The sequence below is a fragment of the Aptenodytes patagonicus genome, chromosome 14 (assembly GCF_965638725.1).
Source record: "Aptenodytes patagonicus chromosome 14, bAptPat1.pri.cur, whole genome shotgun sequence".
Taxonomy (NCBI): domain Eukaryota; kingdom Metazoa; phylum Chordata; class Aves; order Sphenisciformes; family Spheniscidae; genus Aptenodytes; species Aptenodytes patagonicus.
This window is the reverse complement of record NC_134962.1, coordinates 4,429,859-4,455,032: the sequence shown is the minus strand read 5'-3', so window position 1 is coordinate 4,455,032 and position 25,174 is coordinate 4,429,859. Positions and strand designations below refer to the sequence as shown.

The following is a 25,174-nucleotide window of genomic DNA, read 5'->3' as shown; positions in this document are numbered from 1 at the left end:
ATTTCTCCTGTACATTTCCCCTGTACTTATCTAAGAGTTGGCTTCTTTATTTGTATCAGTTGTCTCGTGATAACTGGTTTTGCAAAAGAGCAAAAAAAGAATGCTTGAAGAGAAAGGGGAAAATTCATTGCTTGCACAGCCTTGTTTCAATTCCGTGTTCCTTCCCTCTCCTGAAGTTTATTGATCGAAAAAATGTTCAAGTTGTTGAATAGTTTGTTTTCATTTCACAAATATGAATCAGGATTATTGCAGAAAGATAGGAATGTATTAATCATTAGAATTTGCTTTACACATTCATTTATTTTTTAATCTATAATTCTTATTGAACTTAGAAAACTCACAGGGATATGTATCACCGCAGAGAACAAAAAGAGCCTGATTGAACCAGAGGGAAGGAGATCAGCAAAGCGCTTTCCACAGTGCAAAAATACAAATTTATGAGGCCACTTCTTGCTAATACTGGGAAACATTGTTTTCCCAAAGTTGGGGAAGATAGATTGCCTATGTGCCGAGTGGATTAAAGGCACTTGGCTATGGTACAGAATTTGGGCATGCTGCAGCCATTGGTAGATCTGCCCATTTAGAGCATGGGGTATGTTTTTGAACTCTCTTGCAAACAGATGCAAGCTCTCCAGCTCTCTGCTTTCTTTGAACTAGAAGCTTGGTAGCTTTGTGTTCAAGCTGGGGGTCTGAGCTTATTAGATGAGACACAATGCAATGCCGATGTAGCCACGTGTCCTCAAGTTTGCCAGTGGCTCACATCTAACCAAGTGGGCAGAACGAGCTCAGCTCTTTTTGTAAAGCAACACGTGGCTCCATCTTGAATCAGCTCAGGTTTTTGCTGGGACTACTTTGCGTCTCCTCCAGCGTGGCAGGCTCATAAGTTGGTTCATCCTGTTCAGAGTTCCCAAATGAGCAGTGTTCAAGCAGTTCCTTCCATCTTTCCATTGATGCTGTTGGGTTTTGGTGGTCACTAAACGAGGTTGTGTCTGGTTTCACCGTCTCTCTTTGCCTCCCACTCCTCCTTTCAGGTCTCATATCATTAGATTCATCCACTGTTGCAGATTGCTTTTTGTAAGCAGTATGTGTCTGCCCTTTTAGTCATTCTCTCCTACCAATATAACAAGCGTAAAGCTGGGCCCTATGAGCTCGGGGGGGGGTCACAGGACCATGCAGCTGCAGGAGTCCATCCAATCAAGTAACATCTTTTACCCTCATAATGATAATTTCCCACTTTAGCAAAACACCCTGCTGCCAAACTCCAGTGATAATGAGCCTGTCAGTGCATCAGTGCACTCCCAACAGTATCTAGAAAGTAGGGATTGTTTTTTGCAAGGCAAATGAAGACACTGATGATTAGCAAGAAACAAACCAATGATTCAATACATTGCTGGCCACACATACCAAATCATTGATTTTCTGTCCTGCTGGGCAGCAGCTGTTCCATTTGCTCTGCAGAAATGTTCCTTTTTCTCCAGAAGGGGCCAGAAAGGTGGACGTTGCTCCAAGAACTGGAGGCAGCAGGCAGTTGCGTCCTGCACTGGGCATGGACATGTTGATGGGGTCCTTCTGAAGCTGCTGAGAAGTCTGATGGGCTTTCCACTATTAAACTCTACTTCTGAATGCATGTGAATGCAGTGATTGGGTAGGAAAAAATCTCCTGTGAGAATCTATATGAAATTGCAGGACAAAAAATGCTGCCCTAAAACTTACAATCACTGAAAAAATTAGAAGTTAATCATAGATACCCTCATATGACTTCTCACTATATACCAGTTATGTGTAATCAGTACCTTTACAGATCATCTAGTCTCAGCAGTGTTGCTATTTTCATAATCCTTGCCTTGCCTAGCTGGCTGGATTGAAATGGGATGTCTACCCCGTAGCATTTCTGAGTAAAATGCATGACCCTGAGTCGATGGGACTGCAATCTGCTCTGCAATGAGATAGTCCTGATATTTCGTCTTCTCTTGTTCCAAGGTACCTACGTGATGACAGTGACAGCAAATGATGCAGATGATAGTACTACAGCGAACGGGATGGTGAGATACCGAATCGTGACTCAGACCCCACAGAGCCCATCGCAAAATATGTTTACTATTAACAGCGAGACGGGAGACATTGTCACTGTGGCTGCTGGACTTGACAGAGAGGTGAGTTTAAAAGCCATCATACCAGGTTTCCCGTTGCTGAGTGTTGCTGACTTGCAAAGTCCAAATCCTGTCTCGAATACAAAGCCTCTAAAAGTTTGGGTTGCGGCGTGGAGATCGTGGTCTTTGCTTCTGCAGCAACTGTGGGGCATCGTGGCTTTGATGTGATATTTTTGTCTTAATTCGTATCAGTTGATGAAACCTGGGAAAATCTTCAAACTCGTGAAGCTGATGTTTTCCTTGCATAAATTTGTGCAACTCAAAGATCTAGAAAATACTGCAGAAGGACCAGGAGGATGAATAAAGTGGCATTTGTCCCCCTTCTGTTGGGGGAGAAATAAATGCCATACTATGCCATCTATGGCCCTTTCTAGACCCGTCTTGCTTAGTTCTTTGCGTGTTTTCTTTGGAAGCAGTTACGCAGCCTATACTCAACACACTTTGCGTGTTTCATGATGGCATCCTTGTGTCCTTTCCAAACTAGGAAAACGTCTTCCAGTGGTTTTGGTTTTATGTGAGGCTCTGCCTTTAGTACCTCTTCTTTCTGGTATTTTACAATGTACAGCTTTTCCAAATGCAGAAGCATACTTTACTAGTGTAAGCTATATAACATGATTCTCAGAGCTCTGCCTTCTCTAGTTGTGAATATAGCTCAAGGAGAAAGCATTTATACCTCACACATTAAACGAAAATCAGTGTAGCATCAGTGGTGGGTTGGAGTGACCTATGAAGGAGAGGACGAGGCTGAAGGGAGAGAGGGAACTTAAGTTCTGAGATTTTTCCCATTGGACTGTGTGGTTCGTGGAGTGTCGCCTGTCCAATGCAATTAGGAGATCTTGATCAGCTAAGTCATGGGAAGGATCATTTGTTCATTCAGCACCCAGCCACAGATAGTATGGCTATGAAGCAAATACGAAAGTAAGGACTTACATGGTCTTAGATGTTTATGTTCAGGCAGTCCCCAGAGATAACAAGTCCAGTGAAATCCATTTTGAGAGAGCCCAGTGTGCTGCATTTCTGAGAGAAGGCACCAGAAACGGGTTTTGTTCTTCCTTTCTCTCCTTTCGTCCCCCATGACCAGTGGCAGGGACCGAGCAAGTGGGAGGCCCCCATGCAGGCTACTGCCTGGGACACCAAACCCGGAGGGGTGAAAACCTCCAGCACCTCAGAGATTTTTTTTCCCTTCCACATCAGCCCCAGCAGCACTTTTTTGGCCCCCCTGCAGAGCACTCTGCCGAGCGCCAGCCAACGGGCATTTCTCTGCTGGGGTTTGTGCCCATTTCATTTGCGCGTCTGGGGCCGCTTTTTTGCTTCAGAGCTGCACAGTGGCTTTGGGAGGATTCCCAAACACGGCTGTGGATAAAAGCACCGGCAGCAGCTCAGCAGCAAGCGGAGTGCCCCGGGGCAGCCAGCGGGACCAGCATGGGGACCCGGGCTGCCGGCTGGGAACGGCGCAGATTTGGGGCTTGCCCAAGGCACAGTTTCAGGGCGAGCCGACCCAGGGGGAGACGCTGTGTGAAGCAGCTTTCCAAGGAGAAGGTCAGGTGAACGGGGAGTTTTCCAGAGGTGAAGACAAGAGTCAGAGCTGGGGAAGCAGGAGGAGCACCACAGCCTGCTCCTTCCCACCTGATGTGGCAGACTTTGCAAGCGCAACCTAGGGCAGATTTGACCTTTCCCTGCTCTTTTTATTTAGAGAACTGGAAAGTTAGCTGAATCTTAAGCAGGTAGATTATCCTAGGCAATGCTGAAGCCTGCAGCGTGCTTGCAGTTGAAGAGGAGAAACAAGTGCTGTAGAGATTGCTGGCAGCCCTCGGGGGGACAGTGGCAGAGTACTCAGAGGAGGGATCTGAATTCTGGCAAGAAAATGCTGATTTTATGGAAATGACAGAACTATTATTGCCCCCTTGACATCAGTGGGGGCCAGCATTTTAATGTTGGGCTTTACAGGTAGAGAAAGGTTGTCGGTTTATATTAATTTCAGAGACATAGATTGGGATAGCTTGGTGGGAGAGAGGTTTTAATCTCAGCAAATCAGCTGAAAAAAGAGGCAGGTGATAATTAGGGGGAAAGGGTAAGGCAGGACGGTCATCTTTTTTCAGATTTATCTCATTGCCTCTGAAGTATTTTAAAAACTTACAGGGGAACCATATGCTTCACATTAGTTCCCCTGTTGCACTGGGTCTGGGAAATCAAGGCAAGCTGGCACGTTGTATATGGAAATATGGTGCTGAGTGTCCCAGGCTGAGTACCAGGTTGGGCAAGGGACGCTTGGATCGAGGCAGAACAACCAGCTCTGGGCACAATCCTGGGGCTGCCCTGAAGGTACGGGACACGCTTATTCCCAGCGCTCTCTGCTGTGTGTCAGGATTACATCTGGAATTGGCAAAAGTTTCTGTTTTATTAACATAAAATTGTATTAGGTCTAAATTGAAAAATGTGTTTAAGCACTCCCATAACTGTACCACAGATTGTTTTTTTGGTTCTGTTTGTTTTTCCGGAAATCTTGAGAAAGCTATTAGAGGAGTAAATTTGGTTTTACTGCTGACATTTTCTTGTTGTTAGGAAAAGGAGCCGAAGAGCAGTATTTGGGATGCAAATTTGTGTAAAATAAATGTTAACAAATCTGACTTACTCAGCTGAAACTACTACAACCAAGATAAATTCCCTGGATACCAGTTGTTTCTCCAAATGCTTATTGACACATTTATCAGTGCCTGTGACACTATTATGTTAAGCTGCGTTGAAACAGAACCAGGTTTGCAGTCTCTGTTGGACCCTTCTACCTTGCTCCTGCAATGCAAAGGCGCCTCAAAGCAGGCGCGAAAATAACTGTCAAAGCTATTCCATATCTGAGAGACAGGTCCATGTTCAGATCCAGCATTTGTCTTTCAGGGGGGAGAAAAATCACTTCAGAACTGGTGTTTCTAGCTCAGCATTTCTGTTGCATGCTCATTAAATGAGACTTCCCAATGCTCTCAACATCTCCACTTAAATATTGGTTCTTTACTGGTTTCTTACGTTACCTTCAATTCATGAAATGTCCAAGAAACTGAACGAAGCGTTCCAGCTTGTTTTGTGTCATGAGAAGTGTTTTGGTTAACCTGCAAGAAGCCTATTTTAAGACAAATTCATGTAGTTTGCAGCTGTTTCTAAACCCTCATTTCTACAAACCAAGGAGGAAATTAAAAACAGCCTCTCAAATTGTGCTGGTCTCTCTAAATGTGCCTGACTCCGAAGATAGCAAAATGAAAAGCCAAGGTATTAAAATATTGACGGCTTTGAAGTTATCTTACCTGGTTCCTGGTAATCTGGATGTAAATATGGTTACAATGCTCTGTGTCCATTCACTCATTACGACTGCGCTTAATCGAATGGATCCCCAAGGAAGATAAAGATAATTGGACTGCACTTCATAAAAATTATTAAAGGAGGACAGTTTAGCAACAGCCTGATTTAAGCTCCTGGATGCCTAAGGGTGAGAAATGCCAAGGGTGGAATAAAGAAACATCTATCCCTTGAATTAATAGGGAAAATGATAGGGATTTAGAGTGTGCCAGAGGTTCAAACATTCAGTCAGGCAGGCTTAGATGAAAAGGTTAAAAGCGGATGCTTGCTCTAATACAGGAAAACGTCAGGAAAACGTGGGAAATCTGTAGCTGATTTAATGAAACTAGGAGGAAAAGAACAAATAGTGGTGGGAGCACAAAATCTATGGACTAACAGGGGAGGCTATGAACACACAAGATGGACAGGTTGTTACAAAGTTCAGGGGGTAGGAGGGGACCATGCTAGCTTATTTAATTTATGGCAGGCTGCTACAGAAATGTGTGGTACTACTAGGAGTTGCTGCCCAACTGATAGCTTAATTTAGCAGTGTATCTGAATTCCAGATTTCATTGCTTTTTTTTTTTTTCCACTGGGAAGAAAATAACGAGGTAAAAAAGGGTCAGCTGTCCTCAGCTGGGGCTCGGAAACAGGCAGAACATTCATGTTTCTGTTTTCCATTCTGAAAAGTAGCATTTCTCCTTATAACCATGCAAAAGGGACCAGATCTGTTCTGTGTGTTTGCTCGTTTTGTCTGGTGCCGCTCACGCTGGCGTCCCAGGCGAGGATCGAGCCCAGAGTGTCAGTCTGACGGTGAGCTCCTGGTACAGTAATTCAACTCCATCAGCTCTTTTGATTTCTCTGGTGGCAGAATGTCTGTCTCAGTAGCACAGTAAACCTGCGCTGGGGCTATAGTATAGGCAGTATCATCCTCTGAAGAGCTTCTGCTAAATATTTTATGAACACGGACGTTGAGCAAGCAAGGGGAAAAAAAAAGAAGTGAGAGAAAAGGAGCTGGTTGATCCCACACTCTGCTGGCAGGCCAATAAATGTCGAGACATCTCAAATGTCATCCAGGCTTATTTGAGATAATAAGTATTTCGGCTCTGCGGTGCTTGTAGTGTAATGTTGCTAACTTTTTTGAGATCTCCTTTAAGGAGTCCCTTCCCGGCACATTCATCTCGTATTGAAGAAATGAAGAAAGTCAGGAACTCTGAGTTGCTTCTTCCGAATTTCTGTATGTTTATATTTCTTTTAAAAGTGATTGGAGCTCTGCTGCTGCAAATGCTTTTAAAAATACATGAAATCTGATTCTATGATTACTACACTTGGCTTTCCAAAAACATGATGTTGATAGTCTTTCTCAAGTGAGTGAAAGATAAAAGGGAGAGCCTGCCAACAACTGAGTTAGTGGCTTATTTTATTTATGAATGAAATGGCAGGATTTTTGTGGGGAAGAGGAAAAGTTCTTCTTATTGGCAGAGACAGTTGATTTCTTTTCCAACGCTCTGGTTTTGGTGCAACTAGACATTTCTGATAGAGCAGAATTTTGAAATGTTACGTTAAAAAAAAGCAGTACTCTGCTCCTCCAAAAACTGAGCGGGGATTGGTTTTTACCATCTGTAGTAACTATTCTGGGTACATTTATCTCCAGGTCATTGCAGTAGCTTTTCAAAACCTCCTTGTTACTTCATTTCAAATATTAGCTGGAAGTAAACAAGGCATTGCACTGGTGATAGGAATTAGTTTATCCATTGGGGCTGCTATAGTTCATCCTTTGTGAAATAGTCCCATAGGCAGCAATCTACTAACACGAGATACCCAAATACAGTGTTTTTAATCTGGGCTTGGCTCTTCCAGCCAGCCAATACTCTAAGCGTAGCCAACAGGTAACGCAGGCTGAGCCTTGTTTTCTGTACCAGGAAGTTTTCCTCTGACAGGAGAGTCCAGCAGCTTTCAATCCTTTTTCCACCCCTGGAATATAACAAAAGGATTTTTTTCTGTTCTAAATTATGGTCGCCTGTGTTAATTATTTCCCCTCACTGCATATCGATGCGATGTTCTGCAAAGCTGCGCCTCCTTCTCTGAGCAGGGCTGGAGGAACATCTGCTGCAGTGTGAGGCTGAAGGATCTCGACACGGTACGAGTGATATATGAGTGAATCTGTGCAGATTATCAGTCGTGTCTGTGTACTGACAAAATACAAAGAATGAGGGAAAGTGACATCTAAATGGCTTAACTGCATCCTAAGAGTTTGTTTCCCATTTTCCTCACTCAAATTAGCCATCTCCAAGGAGCAGTGAGGACTAATGCAAAATTGGTAAGAGGATGTCACCTTCTGACAGGCACAATCTAGCATGCTCCATATTTGCTATTTGTATCTATTACAGGAGTTCTTTAAAGTGAGAGGGATTCTGGTTTTCATGTTCTCTCCATTATTTTTTCCGGAAAAGAACTAAAATGAGGTTGTTTGATTCTGCTGAGCCACAAGTATCTTGCTTTTAAAGATGAAGTTCCCATATCATTGCATTAAAACATGTGCAGAAAAATGCATCTGCAGCTGAATTCACAGGAGGAGAACGAGAGTGAGAGATTAGCAATTATTTTGCCAATGAGGCACATCCATTTCTATGAATTTGGACCGCAAGTCCCTGTATTTAGCTTCCAGACTTGCAGGCTCCCAAAGTATTTTCAAATGACTGAGATGACGAAGGACTGTAACAGACTTCCAAGGGTAAGTGGCTTTTCCACTTCTCACAGCATTCAAATAATGATTGGAAGTCTTTGTGGAACATGTCTTCAAGCCAGATATAAACTGCCGGAGTCTTAACAGAGGTAAGCAGGTAAAATGCTATAGCATCCTCTGTACAGCAGGTCAGACTCCGTGTTTTACTTGTCCCTTCTAGCTTTGGCCTTAATGTTTCCAAAAGAGTTTCCCTTTGCTATTGAGAAGCAGTTCTCCCCAGCCCTGTCGCACGGCGGGCCCTGCCCTTGCTGTCTGCCCGCTGCCACACACCATCCCAGGGATTTGTGGAGCACAAAGTCATGCTGGGGGATGAAAGCCACTCTATAAATGTCATTTATCACTGAATACTGTGTTATTCCTGATACCTTGTAATTTTTCAGGTCCATGTAACAAAAATGTAAATACTGAAGCTTTATATATTAATATGCCTGAAATCATTACTTAAAGATAAAACTGGTTAAATTATTCAGTTATAAAATCATCCCATTTCCACAGCAGCATATCCTGTCAAAGGAAGAGCTGATTAGCCATAAGCTGAATTTAGCCAGTAGATTTATGCTTGATTCTGGTTTATGTTTCTACATTGTACGTAGGACTGATTTGAGCTTGCTCCGTCATTCCAGCATGCATTTCATTTTCTCATTACAGACAAGAACGACCTTTTTCAGCAAATTATGGTGAGGAGCACTACCACTCATCAGTGAAGAAGGTTCATTTTATTAACCCCATTTAGTGCCTTTGAAATGCGTCGTGCACCCGATGGAGGACCACTTGTAGTAATTTGAGATACCAGAAGTTAGTAGATGGGGGGGGCTTGAATCTGCTCTGAGCGCTGTTGGTCCAGCATTGCTTAATGGATTCCTCGGTAGTCCTTGTTGCAGGATGGAAAAGATGTGAGCGAAGCCTCGTCACAGAAATAACGCCATTTGTCATAATTAAGAAGGGAATTATGTCAGTGATTCTGAAGCCTTGTTACAGTACCTGGAAAGAATACGTTCCATTTGCATTTCTCAAATAGCAGTGGCTGTGTGTCTTTCTGGTGGATGTTTCCAGAATCATCTGTACCTTTCGGTCTTCCGCGTGCTTGCTGCAACTCTCTAAACATGATGCCGTCAATCAGTTTTTGGAGCTCGTGTGTATGGAAAGGTTTTTTTGATTATTCTGCCTTGATAAAAATCTGATAGCTAGGTAGAATATTGTACTGATAGAGGAAAGGCTCTGAGCCATGGGCCTTAGAAGACAATAGCATGAGTATGTGTTTCACTAAAAAAAAAGAGTATTTGGAGATGATAGGAGACACTTTCAAAGAACAAAAGAGCTTTCCAAAAAAAGAGGCTGGTAAATAGCTTGGAAACTGTGGGAGTCCAATGAGTAGATAGGAAAACAGCCATGGTATTTAGCTCCCAAAAAAATTGACCAGCAAGATGATCAGGACGCAAATGTAATGAGCTGGAGACCAACTGGTTATACAAATTGTGATGATCTGTTGGCACCGTTTGAATGTGAGTTCGTGTAAGCTCAGCCTAGCTGAGGTTTCATCCGCACATATTCACTCATTATCCTCCCTGTGCTTAGACACTAATGGCCCTGTCATCACTGGGGGGTTTAGGAAGTTAATAACATTGACAAGCAAAGATAAACACTAATGAAGGAAGTAAGACAGCACAACAAACACGTATTTAATCATACTGCCTGGACAGGCAGAGCACGCTTTATGGCCGCCTGTATTGCTAATCCTTGACCAATAGATGTGTGACATTTAATCCTTGACATCTCTGCTTTTAGGGAAGAAGCATTTTGCACGCTCTGGAAAAACATGGCAGAGCAGAGCCTGTTTGGTTAAGCAAGCTGCTCAGTCTGATAGTTTCCATCAAACCTTATTACACTCTTCCCGTTATTTCAGTCTATACAACACAAACTCTTTGGGATTCAGAAAATCACAGTCAACCTGTCGCCAGGATAAGCAGTCCTACCAATTTTTTTAATGCTAATTTTGAACTTGTCTTCAGTAATTCTTTGCCTTGCTGTTGGCATTGCCGAGATGCCTTATTCACAACTGGGACACGCTGTGTCTTCTTTGCCATTCCTCTTGGCCTTTGAAGGAGGAGAGCGTCAGAGCTGTTTGTGAGGGATGAGGAAGGACCCATGATTTTGTGGCCATGCTGATCCTCTTGAGAAGTTGGCTTCACATTTGCAGACCAGTTGCCGGGGAGGCTTCATCTTTCCTGATGAGGCTGACAATCCCCATGCTCCAGTGAAACGCAGCTGTTAGAGGAGCTGATGGGGAGCCCACCTCAGCACCACAGCGCTTCTCTGCAATAAATACCTGACACGGTGATCTGCCGCACATGGCTTGCATTTGTCTTGGCCCTGCTCCTGTCCGAGGGCATTTCATTGCCCATCAAATTATGCTTTTAATAAAGAGGATCAAATAGAGCAATGGTGCTGCTTTTAGCGGTTTAGTTGTTCTGTGAAGTTTTTCAGTTCGAGTCTCTGTGCATTGTGTGTCCCTTCTGAAGATGTGCACAGAAGGATGCTCTAACGACAGAACAAAGAGAACTGGTATATAAAAGTAAACCTACAGCCAGTTTACATCTCCCGTGGAGCTGATTCCAACAAGAATGAGTCCTACACTTTGGCTGAAATGAAGAGTTTCCTCCCACTCAGACAGAGCATATGGAGCTATTTACTGCCTGCCAGAGTAGCTCCCCAGTTTGTTTTTTTATTCTTTTTTTCCATTTGGCTTAGACTCTCTTTTATGCACCTGGCTTCCTTTAAGTATTGCTAGCATTCAGATGCTGTAGCCTCTGGAGGAGATTGTACTGATTCACGTGTTAAACTGTAATGACTTCTTATTCATATTTGGGCAAGCTATTGAAGAGATGTTACCAAATTGAAAAGCTACGTGATTTGGGGCTGACCTACTCAGATAAAACAAACCTTTGAGTTTAATTCGATCCGATTATAGAGTCTGAGCAAGAATAGGACTGATACCCAACCTAATCAGTTCTCTTTTTTTAAATGTGGAAATCTTCAGAGCCTCTCCTATAAGAAAATTCCACATACACTAATAGTCTATAGACCCTTTTCTTTCTTCACACACATTTTAGTATGTTCAGAGACTTCTGGTACAGTCTGGTTGCACTTGTTTCAAGTTGCTCATGAAATCCCACCTCTGACTACAGTGGGTTGGCTTATACATTATTCAATAGTAAAATCCCAGCTGAATGGGGGGGGAGGGAAGTTGAGTATCAGAGTGGAAAGCTCACCAGGTCCTTAGCATAATCTCTCTAGTTCAGACCTGCATTTCTTTTTCCATTTCAGCTTGTCTTACAGTGGAGAATAGTGTATCATTCCAATTTTAGATAGAAGACTACCTGCTTAGCTCAGGCAGATTTAGAGTTTATCTTCTGGTACATCACATACTTTCCAACAGCCCCTTCCCCTCTCTAAAGGGATTATTGTCTAAATCTGCACCAGGTCAAGTGAAATAATTAAACACAAGCTGGCTCTGCTAATTAACTTATCCACAGACCATTGTCTGTTATTAGCATTTTAAAGAGAGACTTTGCTAACTCTTTCTTCCTAGACCTAGTAGTGTTTTTTTAATAACACAACCCATTCCTATAAGCATCTTTGGCTACATTTCTTACTAAAATATTATCATCGACACATTTGCCAGAGCATGAATGAGTTTACAGGATGTTTCAGTCTGCAGCAGCTACTTTTCTTAACAGAGCATAAGAAAAAGGCAGCTTAAGTGCAAAGGAATCTAACTGTCAGAAGACCAGATATAGAGTCTTGTATTCTGAAAGTATTCTTAAAATGGAAAGTCATCAGTGTAAACAACAGAGAGACCATTATGTGCTTTGTAAAATATAATTAAAATGGTGATATATCTAGTGTCTTATAGTGCATCTCATCAGAGCTTTGGAACCGTGTCAGGATCATGGAGTATGGAGTTGCTGGGGATGTGATACTTCCAAAAAGATGGAAGTGTGTGCACAGGGACAAAAATGTGGGAGTTTGCTATTCTGCACCACAAATACTGTCTAATTCCTTGAGTTCTGCACTAATTAGTATCCCAAAAGGTGGCTTTTTGAAGGGGAGAACTGTTCTTGTTAGACACTTCCAAGCATCACTAGACTGGCTATAAATAATCACAACGTCAGGTACCGAGGTTCAGGATATTCTTCATTCACTACCGGTTGAGAGAGGGTCTCTTGGATAAGGCCAGCAAGGTGTCATGTGCAGGCAGGAAGGAGCTGTGTGTTACTTTTCCCAGAATTGCACATTAAAGCATCTAGGAGCTTGTAGTAGCAGAGCAGTGAGGTGGTTTGTTCTTTTGTCATGGTAACCTCACCATTTTTTCTCCTAATTTTTAAGCTAAATATTTTCCTTTCATTGTTGTTCTGTTACTCCAATTTTCAAAAATTGTGGGGATTTAGTGTAAGAAAACCTCATTAAGTATAGTATGTGTCAGTACAATGATGTTGTATTCAAGCTGTTCATTTTTTGCACTTAAAATGCTTTCTGTTCCAAATGCCTTTCTAGAAAAGTAAATGTAGTTTTCAGTTAAAGTAAACAGGTCACATACTGAGTGACCTCAAATCTGATGGATAAAATTTAGAAGGGCAACTAATTGGATAAAAATGCGGTGACTCATACTATCCAGACATTCAATAAGTTGGCCTTTCCAGTCTTAATTTATACAGCTCTCTGAAAAATAAATAGATTGCAGTTTCACATTCATACCAACGTGGAATTCATCTCAGTTTATAAGGAAGAATCTTGTTTTGATGGTTAAAGGTTTGGGTAGGTGCTCAAACAGGGGTAAACTGGCCAGGCTGATTTCAGTTGCCCGAGGACGGGAAGCAGGGTTTGTAAGTCAACAGCAAGTGACTCTTGTAGAATTGGTAAAGCTTTTCTGTTAGATATCTGCTTTTCTAAAGGGAGGGTTTGATACCGCCCAAGCAAGCATATGCCAAATAAAATGCCTACTTAGGAAGCGTTGTTTTTACCTTCTGAAGGTGAATTTCAGAGAGATAAGAGCAGCAGCATCCTTCCCTCTTTAACTCTGTGCAAACCCTGCGGTTTGCTTGCAGCAGAGTGGAGCTGGCCCAGCCATAGAGATCTGCAGTGTTTGAAAAATCCTACAATATATTGTATGTGTTCTGCTCACAGGGGAGCTTGTGCTGAGATGAAGTGAAGTAGTAGATGAGAGGATACTCCACGCATTATTCATTCTGGAAGTGGTTTGTTTTGGAGATGTGTATGTTTCTGCAATTATTTTAGCCATTAAACTTAAGCCCTGAAAATGCTTTCATCTTGGCTGATTCCATCTTTTTGTGGCCATGGCAATGCAGAGGAGTGTGATGGGAAATGCATTGTTAGATTTGTAAATTATGTGCATTTTTCCCCCCTTGATGCTTGATATCAGAAGACATGATGTTTGACAGAAAATGTAATGAACAGTATTTGCTTGTAAATCAGCAGCTAGATGTGGTTTGAATGAATGCATATTTGAGCATAAAGAGAAAATCTGAAAGGGTTACCAGTGCTCCTCACTATCAGAATATATGCCCTACGGATGAGAAGCGGAGGCGGCTTCCATCAGCATGTGCTGGAGAGGCACTGAATGACTGCATGACTTCAACATACCAACTGTTTACAAAGCAATCACTGCCCGGACTGTGGTGCATATAGACATATCTAAACTGACTGTCCGCCAGTAAGCTTCGCTAGTGCTAGTGAAATAATTTGAAGACCAGGCAAATCTGCAGGACATTGGATGGATCTTTGGGTCGGTGGCCCACCTGCAGCTCCTTTGGCCATGGCAACATTTCTGTGAACACACAAACTAGAGAGCTGGACAATCTCTCAGCTTATATCCGTGAGTAAAAATTGAAGCATCAGCAATCATTTGTGTAGATGATCCTGATTAGGCAGGAAATGTCCCACAAGAGTTTCCCACCCCCAGATTAGGACAAAATAATGAATTTTTAAAATCATAATTGCCAATCAGAAAAAAATCTGGAGAGAATCAACATTTTTACTTCAATAGCTGCAAAAATGTCACATTGATATCGGTCTTCTAAAATGATGTTTGACATTTCAAAAGATCAATTTTTGTCGAAGCTATCTCAAGCCATTAAAACAATTTTAAAAGGGACTGTTTTGCGATGTAGAAATAAATTCCAAGTGAGGGAGAGGTTTTGAATGCCCTTCCTTGGGAGCAGTTTCACTCTTAGTGTCTTCTGATGAAAAACCACTTTGTCATAATTTTCTCCACCAGTTTTCGTCCTCAGGCCCCTTCAGCTCTATATGGTCTCTGCCACTACTGTCAACCTACCATATCAAAATGGGTATTTAGGGATGTTCTTCTGAAAGCTAATTCCACTGTTCACAGTGAGAGCCTATTAATGTAACTCAGAGTGACCGTTGCCTGCAGTATTTAGCATCTTCAAAAGCTGACTGACAGATTTGAGAAAGGGATTTTGCATTATTGTGCTGACCCTCGATGCTGTACCAGGGCAGGTTTAGAGAGGAGCACCGGCACGGTGCTTTTCTTACAACGTCCATAGGAAAAATAAGGTAGGCTAAATTACATACTTAATAACCAGATGTGCAGGGAAGTATTCAGGGAAAACGCATCAAAACATCTTGCAGAAACTCATTTAAAGTTACATAAATTATTGTTTGCGTTTTCACATGCAGTTATTTTCAAGTCTAACCAGCTGTATCTTTTTGGAGTGGCCCTAAATAATAGATCATTACATAAACATAGAATTTGTTTGGGGATTTTTTCCAATGAGGTCCAGGCCCTGTTTGCTTCGCAGTATTGCACAGACTGTGAGAAGGAGGTGTCTGAATTTCAATGGGACGCTTTGACACAGAAAATCCCATTCTTAGTATGTTTGGTGTTTCTAAATCGTGTGTTGACAGCTACCTTAAAAGAAGACACAGTAAATAATATGGTACATTTTTTGCTAGAGAAATTTGAATGTAAGTAGAAAGTCCAAGCGGGTGATTACATTTCATTTAACATTTTTCACCCCCTTTCGGTACAGCAAGCCAACATCTGGAGCATGCTGATGCACCGTACAGGCGTTTTGCTGACAGGCTTCCCAGCAGCATACTGGTTCACTGCTTATTCGGAAAGCCAGATGATTGCTATTGAAGGAGAGCACTATGTCATGATCTGCAGTGATAACGCCGCAAGCCTGCCACCAGTGCATTATCATCTCACAGGATGCAATTACCTGATAAATGGTGACGCTCTCTGTAGCCGTGCATTGGTTATACGCCACTGCAAGTCCAGTCTGCAAAGTTCAATCCGGTGTTCAAAAGTCCTTAAGTACCATTGAAGTGTTCTCTAGCAGTTCCCTGGATTTTATAAATGAGAAAATAAATGAAGTGACTCAAGGCGCAGAGATGCTCGTCTGTGACTTCTCTGTTCCAAACCAGAATAAAATGTGAAAGAATAATCTGAAAGGCATGATGGTTTTTATTGAAGAAATAATCACAGAGTCACTTATCAGAATCAGGAAACCTGCTTTATCCTTTGTTGCATTATAAATAAGAATTATATTTGTTCTTGGGAAACAAGCCTGAAGTACGCTGCAACACGTTATTGTGAGCGACGCACAGGGAGCGACTGAATAAATACTGCCTGTCTGTTCCATTAGGTGATTTTGTTTCTTATGTTTCTCTGCTTTCCTTACCAGGAATGAGGTTTTATCATTTCAGAGGTGCAGTCTGACCGATTATCATTTCACTTGTTACTGGGTCTGAATTCGAAGCTGACCAAGAGGACGATGCTGACTGCCGGGCGGGGAGTGTGGTGGTGGGGAGGAGGCAGGGGCTGGGGTCTTCAGCTCTGCCCCGATCTGCTCGCTGCCAAGGTGGGCTCTCCTGCTGCGGGGAGAGCGCTGTTGGCCAGGCCGTCCCAGAACGACGTGGAGGAAGGGAGAAGAAGGGAGAAACATCTGTCCTGCACCCTTCTGCCTCTCCAGGAACAGGGAGGTACAAGGGGGACAAGAGTGGAGATCGAACAGAAAGAGGAGGAGGAGACATTTGCAGGGATGGAAGACTAAGGAGGTTGGCATGAAGGGGTTGGTAGCAGAGCCTAATCAGGCTTAGGAGCATCTGCTCGCCAAAACTAGCCTAGTGCTTACTCATTCTGGTGATTGGACGTAAGCAGCTTTGAAAATGATTGAATCTGGTTAATAAATAAATGGTGCTGGTGGTGTAGGATGTCTTATGTTGAAGGGAGAAAACTGAGATCCCATGAAAAGTGTGAACACTTGCGATTGTTTGGAGAGAAGTCAAGTAACGATGAAGCATAGCTGGGACGTTGCAGCTGAAGGAAGAGGTTGAAGCTCTTTATCTTCTGCGCATCATGAGAAGAGTTTCTGCAGTTACCTGTTTTTTGCCCTTTTTCCACTCTTCATGTGAACTCTGGCAAAGGCTTTAAGCTCTGAATTCAAAGGGATATAGAAAATGCCATTCTAGATGGGACAACCCACGTAGTTCAGCGTCCTCTCATGATACAGGCATCTGTCAGAGCTTCGGGCATGAGCTCTTGGAGCTGTGTGTTTGGTGGTTATGTCTCGCGCTAGGTGATTAGATGTAAAATTACACAGTATCATCCTAACTTGGAACATAAAACCACTTCCATACTCGGTCTTGACTGTTCATACGTTTCTTGGCAGAAGCTGTTGCAGACACCGGCTTTCAATCCTTTCAAATTAAATGTCAGTTGATGGCGGAGTCGTCGTCATCACGAGCATCCTGTCATTCTGCTTCCCCGGCTCTGGAGAGCGGTTCTGCATCTCCTGAGCTTGCTGATGAGCAGCTCATCTGGGAGCAGTTTCGAAGGAGATCTTTGACTTTCTTTGGCTTCCCAGAGGAATTCATAATTATTTCCTCCTTTATCATAGAGTGCAGCTGGAGGCTTCAGCTCCATTAGAATTGCCCTGGTAATTTCACAGTGTGAAATTTACAGCAAACAAGGGACATTAACGTTAAATAAATTTATGCAACAGCAACCCTCACCCAAGTCATTAAAAGTGTGTGCAATTTTTAATGGATGCTTCAGCATGGCATTTGATAAGTTTGTTCATTTCTTTTCCCAGTCTGTTAAGGACATGTATACACACACATAAATTTTTCTGCCAGAGGTATCGGTAAAAGCTGGCTATGGCCTCGAATGCCACCTCCTTGCAAAGACTCTAAACATGGCTATAATCCCAACCTCAGTGGAGTGAAGAGAGGCTGCCACTGAAGAGTGCATTTGTGTGTGTGCGTGCGAGTGTGGGTCTGTGTGCGACTCAGATAATCCAATTGAACTATGTAGTGATTCTGAATTATGTCTATTTGAAAAGACAGGATATCATAAAGACTGCTAATATGGTGGAAAATTATATTAAGCTGAGACAAGACAAAGTTGATTATGTGCTAGTCTAGTGCCGATGTGCCTGGCGCTAGTTGTTTATGCATATTGATCGATCTTAAATATAGCAGAGCAGAGGATTGGGAGTGGTGTTTGTATGGTTATTGATTTTGTTTCAGCTCCTTGGGCTGTCATCGTAAGCTTTCAGATCTGGCTATCTTGACTGATACAACTCCTGATCAGAAAGCAGGCATGAGGCTGATGTCCTAGCCAAAGAAAACATGCCGGTTACATCTTTTTAGAAACAGACTGCTGCACTTACTTCATGCAGATATCCAGAAACACGCCAGCTCTTTATATCTCAGTGGAGCCTGAGTGTAAAATTCATTGGAAGGCTGCAGTTGGGCTTCAGCAGGCTTTGGGTTTCAGCTGGTTTTGGGTTGACCCTAGACTTGGTGGATGTTACTGATCTGAGCTGTGCATTAAACAGTCTGAGAGTGCTCACGTGAGTCAGTTTGCTGCATGATCCGCTTTTCTTCAGTTTGCTAGGAGAAAGTTATTTGGTTTCTTAATTGCTTAATTTTGGCTTTTACAAACCTGCACAAGCAGAACTGTTGTTTCTCCACCTCTCCCACGTTCCAAGCAGTGAAGCTGTAAACAGGAGATTTTCAATACCATTCTTCAGTTGTTCTGTCATTCCTCATGAGCCTCTATTAAGAAGGTGTTCTTTAGTGCGGCTGTGCTTAGGGCCACTGACCTTTGCCACGAGGAAGCCTGGCTTCTAAGGGCTCTGTAACTCTGCTGGCATCATTTGCGTGGAGCTTGAAACGTGACGGGGGAGTCAAATAAGATGCTGGTTTTCTAATAAACCAAGTATTTAGGAGTAGAGAGAATTAGACCTTAAGGAGTCAATAAAATGGATTTGTGGCTGTTTGCCCTGGAAATTTCCTAATACCTCAATCCGGAGAGTTTATACATATGTATGGCCATCTCCACCTACCTTGACTCCAGCCTGAGCTCCGTGCAGGTGAAGTCTGCTGACACAGATGAGTTTTCATGATTATGGTTTAGTTCTGGAACAGCAATTTGTAAGCATGTTGAATTGAGTGCATATCACTTAACTTTATGTTTGAGCTAAGGTGAAAGAACTCTGTCTGTGATTATAGATATCAAAGACAATATATTGAAATTCGGTTATTATAATGTACACATCATTTATCAAATCCCTGCCCCATAATGCCAGCATTTGCTGCAAAGAAAATATAGCTTGATGGATTACCTGCTTCTCACCATCTTTCTGAAGGCCAAGGAAGGCAAACGCAGAATTACTTCGCAAATGTCAGACTCAGGCTCTTTCAGGCTGGGGAGAGGGACTGAATCCAAAAACCACGGGGCAGTCAGCAAAATACATAGGCAGGGTGAGAATTTCAGGGAGCTTACAGTCCTCAAAGGAAACGCGTTTCTTTGTTTCCCGCTCTCATCAAGAACAGGAGCGACCCACAGACTACAGGCAGAGCATGTATCACCTTTTGCAGAATTTGGCCTGTTTCAATGCCTGCTCTTGAGATGCTGCTGATCTGAAAAAAGCACATTTTTAAGTCTAAAGAAGCAGTGATCTGGATTTGGATCCATAATAGCCAGTTCTTGCCTGGGATCTAAAAAAAATGGTTTTGGAATACAAATTTCAAATTAAAACCAGCAAAAAATAAATAGCAGAAAACACTTTTATTTCTTGCTGAGCTTCTATTCAGTTCCTGCTTCCTGTTTTGACAGTATAAGTTATACTTGGGCAGGAAAAAAAGGAAGCCCACAAACATAATTGCAACCATGTCTAATTAGGCAGAGCTATGTAAATTTAGCGTTTCTACATGATTATAAATGTCAGGAGAGCCTTAGATAAGACATGAGAGTTTTGAGTATCTCTTGTGTACCTAGTCTAAAATGTCCTTATTGCTAATCCTATTCATCTGGAGTTGCTTCCTAATTAGAATATTTATGGGCTAATAAGGAGGTGAACAAGACACTCCAGTTCTGTTCCAAAGGTGAGAGTAGGGATTCATTAGACTCGGCGTCTCTGTTTTGATTGCTGTACAATGTAATTAGCATTGTGCTAGACAATCATTTTAGATTTACCTTAACAACAAATATTTAAGAAGATTCCTGTTGTTGTTCTCTCTTTGAGTCTAGGTCTGCTGAAACCAAGAGCAGTTATGTCATCAGCTTTCAGAGAGTTTGAGGTTCCAGGATGTTTTTTTCTGATTTTATTTTGCAAACTGTTTTGACCTCTGTTTGTCAGTAACTGATGTTTCTGAGTTTTGTCCATATGAGCTAAAACTGACTCTGGTTTGCATATTTTATGAATTCATATTTTATGAATTTTGTATCACCTGTTTTATAGGAAATGCTTCTTTTGATTTTTTTCCCAGAATTTTCGGTTACATGTCTATATCCAGTGACCTGGTATAAAAAAGAATTTTTAAAGGCAGAGATAGTTTAACTGTTTTTAAGTTATATTGCCATGAAAACATAGTTACTGGCTGACATTCAGTGTCTGATTCTCTAATTTTTCTTCTCGAAGGGGCTCTCCCACCAGGAGCCCCACTGAGCCTGGGCACAGCAGCAGCAGGAGAAATGCTTCCCACATCCAGGTCAAGACAGTACCAAGGCAAGCCCATGAATTTTACCCCACTTCTTTGTAGACCTTTGTGATCCACCACTGTGTGAGGATTTGGATGCTTCCTTAGTGGGATCTAATTGTCCCCTCTTTTCCCCCTTGAGGGAAGGTCCAGTCCTTGCCCACCCTTCCAACCCGAGAGCTGGGTCACGGAAGACATCTTCCAACCATCTTCCTGCTGCATCCTCTCTGGTTTTTTGCAAGACGTTTCTTACTTCTTGCTGCCAAAGCCCCCGTTTCGAAGGACCCCTGAGCACAGCCTCAGGAGAGATGCTCTTTCCCTGAAGTCCAAGGGGAAGCTGTGAGGACTGCCAACCCCAAACCACTGGCATGCCGGGGAGCAGTGCCTGAGCAGTGCTGTGTGGGCCAGGGAAGCTGGGGTGCAGTTCCCCCAGCCTCAGAGATATCTCCTGTTGGCTTTTAGAAAGGACCAAGGCACGGAGTTTCTGTTCTCCCTCTCCCCATCTCCCTTTACTTTAAGCCCGACTTGTATCGGCAAACCATGCCGGAGTTCTGCAAAGCAGTGCCCATAATAAATACAAATGCTAAATTATTCTCAAATTTTTGCCAGTGCTGTGACCGGTCTCAGAATCAACTCCTGTTCAAGGGTAAGCTGCTCAAAGCAAAACCTGAGGGTCTTGATCTCCTCTCTTAGCTTTCCTTCACGTACTGAGAAAAGGACTCCGTTGTCTGAGAAAACAATGTTCTGTGACTTTAAAGGTGTTATCAGAAAAGTTGTTAAGATGGCAAGTCACGTTACTTCAAGTCTTCTCTGTATAAATTACAGTTAGGTACGAGAATCTCATAGATAATGATAAATATAGCATCATTCTACTGCTGATGGAAATCATTATCAGCCATTATCAACTTTAATTAATATATTCACATTATTCAAATCCAGGTAGAAAATGTTCTTTGGCATCAAGTCTAGAGTAATATGGTTCGTGGGTTTTCTGCTGCTGGAAAAGCAGCTGGAAACAGGGGAGCAACTCTGGGGAAATGCTTTGTTTAGACGTGGGGTCCAGCAAATTATGTGTCCTATAGATCTCACCCATTTTCCACGCCTGGGCTGGAAGATCTTGTGTTTCCGAGAGATATTTCTCTCCTTGGTGCACGGCTTCTGCACCAGAAAAGCTTTGCTGTTGTTTGTGGCATCTCAGTTGTCTCCGTAGCAACCAGGGTAATGCTGAGGAATACACAATTGAAGATGCTAGGAATGAGCACTGGTAGCAAATGTTCTTTGCTATGAAAAATGATTGAAAACAAACAGAAAATGTGGGCTAAATAAACCTCTGCTAGTTCTAAATGGAATGCTGCTTGAAAATTTCCATTAGACCTTAGCAGCTCTTTAAATAAATAACCAGTATGTCCCCTTCCATCTGAGGATTTCCATCTGTTGATTTTGTTTGTTTGCTTTTTTCCCTTTTATAAAAATACCGAGGCCCAATTCTGCCACGTGCTGCACACACAGCCGCAGGGAGCAGCACCAGGCACGTGGAGTTGAACGTCCCCTTCCCCTTGAAAAAGGATCTGAAAAATAACATCAGGCAAACGTACAGACCCTCCCAAACCCTGCCTGCCGCTCCAGAAACAAGGCCATAAATCCCTGAATCCGCACCTGCCGTGTGCCCCTGGAGCGTAGCCGGGGGCCTGTTTAGCCACCGCAGCTTTCCAGGATAGAGAGGAAGATTTCTTACAACAGGTATTCCCTGTTCATCCGCTGGGCTAAACCGGGCCCCCACACAGCTGAGGGCAGCGGGCTCCTTTTTATGTACACAGTAAAGCACATGAGAAAACTGCCCGAGGAGGTGCTCCTGCATCCATCTCACCCACTTCGTGCCCACTCCAGCCTGCTCACAGCATGCCAGGCCCCCAGCACGAGCTCGTGTCATCTCTCTGCAGGCAATGCAGCAATACCTGGATAATTCCCCCTCCCTCGGATGCGCACCTTCCAGCGTTTAGACTGGAGGAAGGTGCCAGCCCAGGACGGTCAATTCTGTTTCGAATGGAGCGGTGAAAATGGGATCTCTGTGATGTGCGTTGTGTTTCCCCTTCTACCCCTTAAAAGTGACAGGGCTGGCTTTGTGTGGGGCAAGGTTGGTCCTCTAAATCAATGACTCCATGGGCTAATGGTTTAGTTAGAGACCTTAAAGACTCAAAGTAAGGACCTGTTACAGCTGGTTTGAGTTAGCACTTTGTTTCTGCTCTCAGATAATACATTTCTAAACCTGGACTGTTCTGACATTTGCTACGAGAAAAGAGAAATAAAAACCCCATACAGCTCCCATTAACCAAGAGTGAAGTAAACACTGCCGTTAGTGGGATGAGATAAAACCTTCTCACCTCTGGGACACAAATGTGAGTGCAGCTTAAGATAAAATGAAATACATTTCATGATCTCACCTTATTCCCCACAGGGAGTTAATCCATCTCACAAAAATCTTGACACATACTTATTACAGCCTCCAGCTTCTTCTTAGGAGAGACCAAGGACCAGAGTCCTAAATCCCTTCACATCCTGCCTCTTCAGAGGGTGGTCCCACCGGGTCCGCATGGAGCCCGGTCTTACAGCCTGGCTTCTTGCTTGCAATGGAGTACATCAGCTTCTAGTCCTTCTACTTTCACAGCACAGTTTTGTCTGAGAAGTGGAGGAGATAAAGCAACACACATACAACATTTACTTAGTGTAAGTTTGTACACCACCTCCAGAACCTGAGGTGAGAAGCTCTGTAGAAGTTTAATATTATATACTGCTGTAGGAGTAGGATAAATACTTACTTTCTTTTCCAAAAGTACAAGTCTCACCAGTATTTAGGAGACCATTAAACTTAGAGTCTCATCAGCCCCTTCTAAATCTGCTACAGGGGTAAATTCTGAAGAAAATACTGGTGAAGTTTTGGGGATGCTTCCCTTGTGTCGTACAGGGAGCTGAGATTATAGAGCATGGGGCCACAGACAACTGAGATGGTTGCATTTGAATTCCACGTCACAACCTAAGCAAAAATACTTAGTTTTGAGGGATTCTTCATACCACAATATACCCTTTCCTTTCTAATTGTCAGAAAGTAGCAGTGCTAGAATAAGGACTACCATTTGCAACTAACGTAGCCTGGACAACTTATAGCTAGCTCATGGTAGCCTGAGGTGGGATAAGATATCCCAGGCTTACTGCAGGTGAAGGGGAGCAAGGAAGCAGATCCTGTGGAGGGGCTAAGGCGCTGTAAAATCCATACCCCAGGTTGTCTCAGAATAATTTTTTTTACGTACCTATATCCTTAGTCTGCAGTTATATTTTGCAGGGCTAGTTCTGGCACTGAGTATGAAACAATGAATTGCTGCCCAAAATTTACAGTCAATCTAGTTACAGCGGCAAAAAGTTTCTTTCTGCTGTAAGTAATTCTGCTCAGGAAACCAGAGCATCTCAGCAAAAGGACTTTCTTGCACATAGAAACGGGTCTCAGCTGAGGGTGGGGGGAAAGGAGGTAACATTGCCAGTATGGATTTGATCAATATAGCTTTAATTCTGTGCGTAAAGAAGGCTTAAAACTGTATTCAACATCTCAAACTGGACTCCCCAAACTGATGAATGCCTCTGAAAAAAATAGTCTTAATTCCTCTGCCTGTTCCCCATTTGAGAAATGGGGATAATTCCCAGCTCACAGAAGTTTAATGAGTATGAATTTGTCAATATTTATGCCTACAAAGAAAATAAAATATGCCAGCATTATTTATAGCATTTCAGTAAGCTCGTCAGAGCAGCATCATATATGATGAGGTCATGGGTTAACAAGGATTAATTATCTTGGCAAAATCATGCTTTGCGATTTTTCATTTCAGTCTGTTACTTTTGAGTATTTTATAACATAGGCTACTAAATTCAGGGTCATTTTGCTTCACATATGAAGTTCAGCTCTTCCATACGTAAATGTTTTTTAAGAGGAAATGTAGCCAGAATTGGAGAGAGCTGAAATGCTGAAACTCCCTCTTGCAGCTAAGAAACAGCTACATTCCTCCAATTTTATAGCCGCAAGGATTACATTTCATCACATAAAGATGGTTGGCAAGTTCCTCTTTCATACTTTGTGGCAATGTGAAGTTAATTCCGTATTACAAGAACCTGGGTGGTTGTCAGTGGGGTCTCTATGGTGCTGACTCCTTTATAAAATTTTCCCTGCAAAGATGGAACCTGCTTCTGGTCACTTAAAGGCCTTTGACACTTGCAAAGATCCCGTGCATCCCTTAGATGACAAAAAAGCATAGAAATTAAATGTTGCCTGATTAAGGCCCTGATCTGAGAAAATCAAATTCTGCCTTCAATTATTGAAATGGCGTGTTGCTACTGCTCCATCCTCATTTTACATATGGTCACAAGAAGGGACCCAAGTTACCCTGCCAAAGGTCTCCCTGTACAGCTGGGGCATTTTAGGATTATCGAAAATCCTTCTTGGTCCACTCCCTTCTCCTTCAAATTAATAAACACGGCCTTTAAATTTCACACATTGTATATCAATACACTTCTTCCAGAGCACTTTCTAAAAAACTATTCTGACCAGACCTTCTCCTCCTGCCGTTGACACTGAGCAGTTTGTTTCCTGGATGATAATAACTGCTCTTTTTGTAGCCTTACCTGGACATACAGTGACTCTGCTAACGGAGATCTGATTAAGGCTGACAGGCCCAATATGGGAAGGAAAACATCCCTGCTCATCACGGCGAATTCTCGCAGTGGCACTCTGCCAGCCCGGCTTCTCAGTCATTTAGTTTATCAGCAGTTTTTCAGTTTATCATTAAGCCGTTCGTTCCTGTTCCTCACTTCCCCGGTTTTATCTCTTGTCTGAAACCTTCTGAGCAGGCAGTGTATTGAGTTGTACAGGTCTTCACTCCCC

At 42.8% G+C, this 25,174-nt stretch overlaps 1 protein-coding gene across 1 annotated transcript in view; it reads left to right on the top strand.

Moving 5' to 3' along the window:
• The window catches only part of CDH4 (cadherin 4), a 469,167-nt gene that overhangs the window by 382,262 nt on the left and 61,731 nt on the right, over window positions 1-25,174 (top strand). The window contains exon 7 of the mRNA XM_076352033.1: window positions 1,981-2,153. Within this exon, the coding sequence (XP_076208148.1) occupies window positions 1,981-2,153 (173 nt within the window). The remainder of the gene's footprint in view (window positions 1-1,980; window positions 2,154-25,174) is intronic.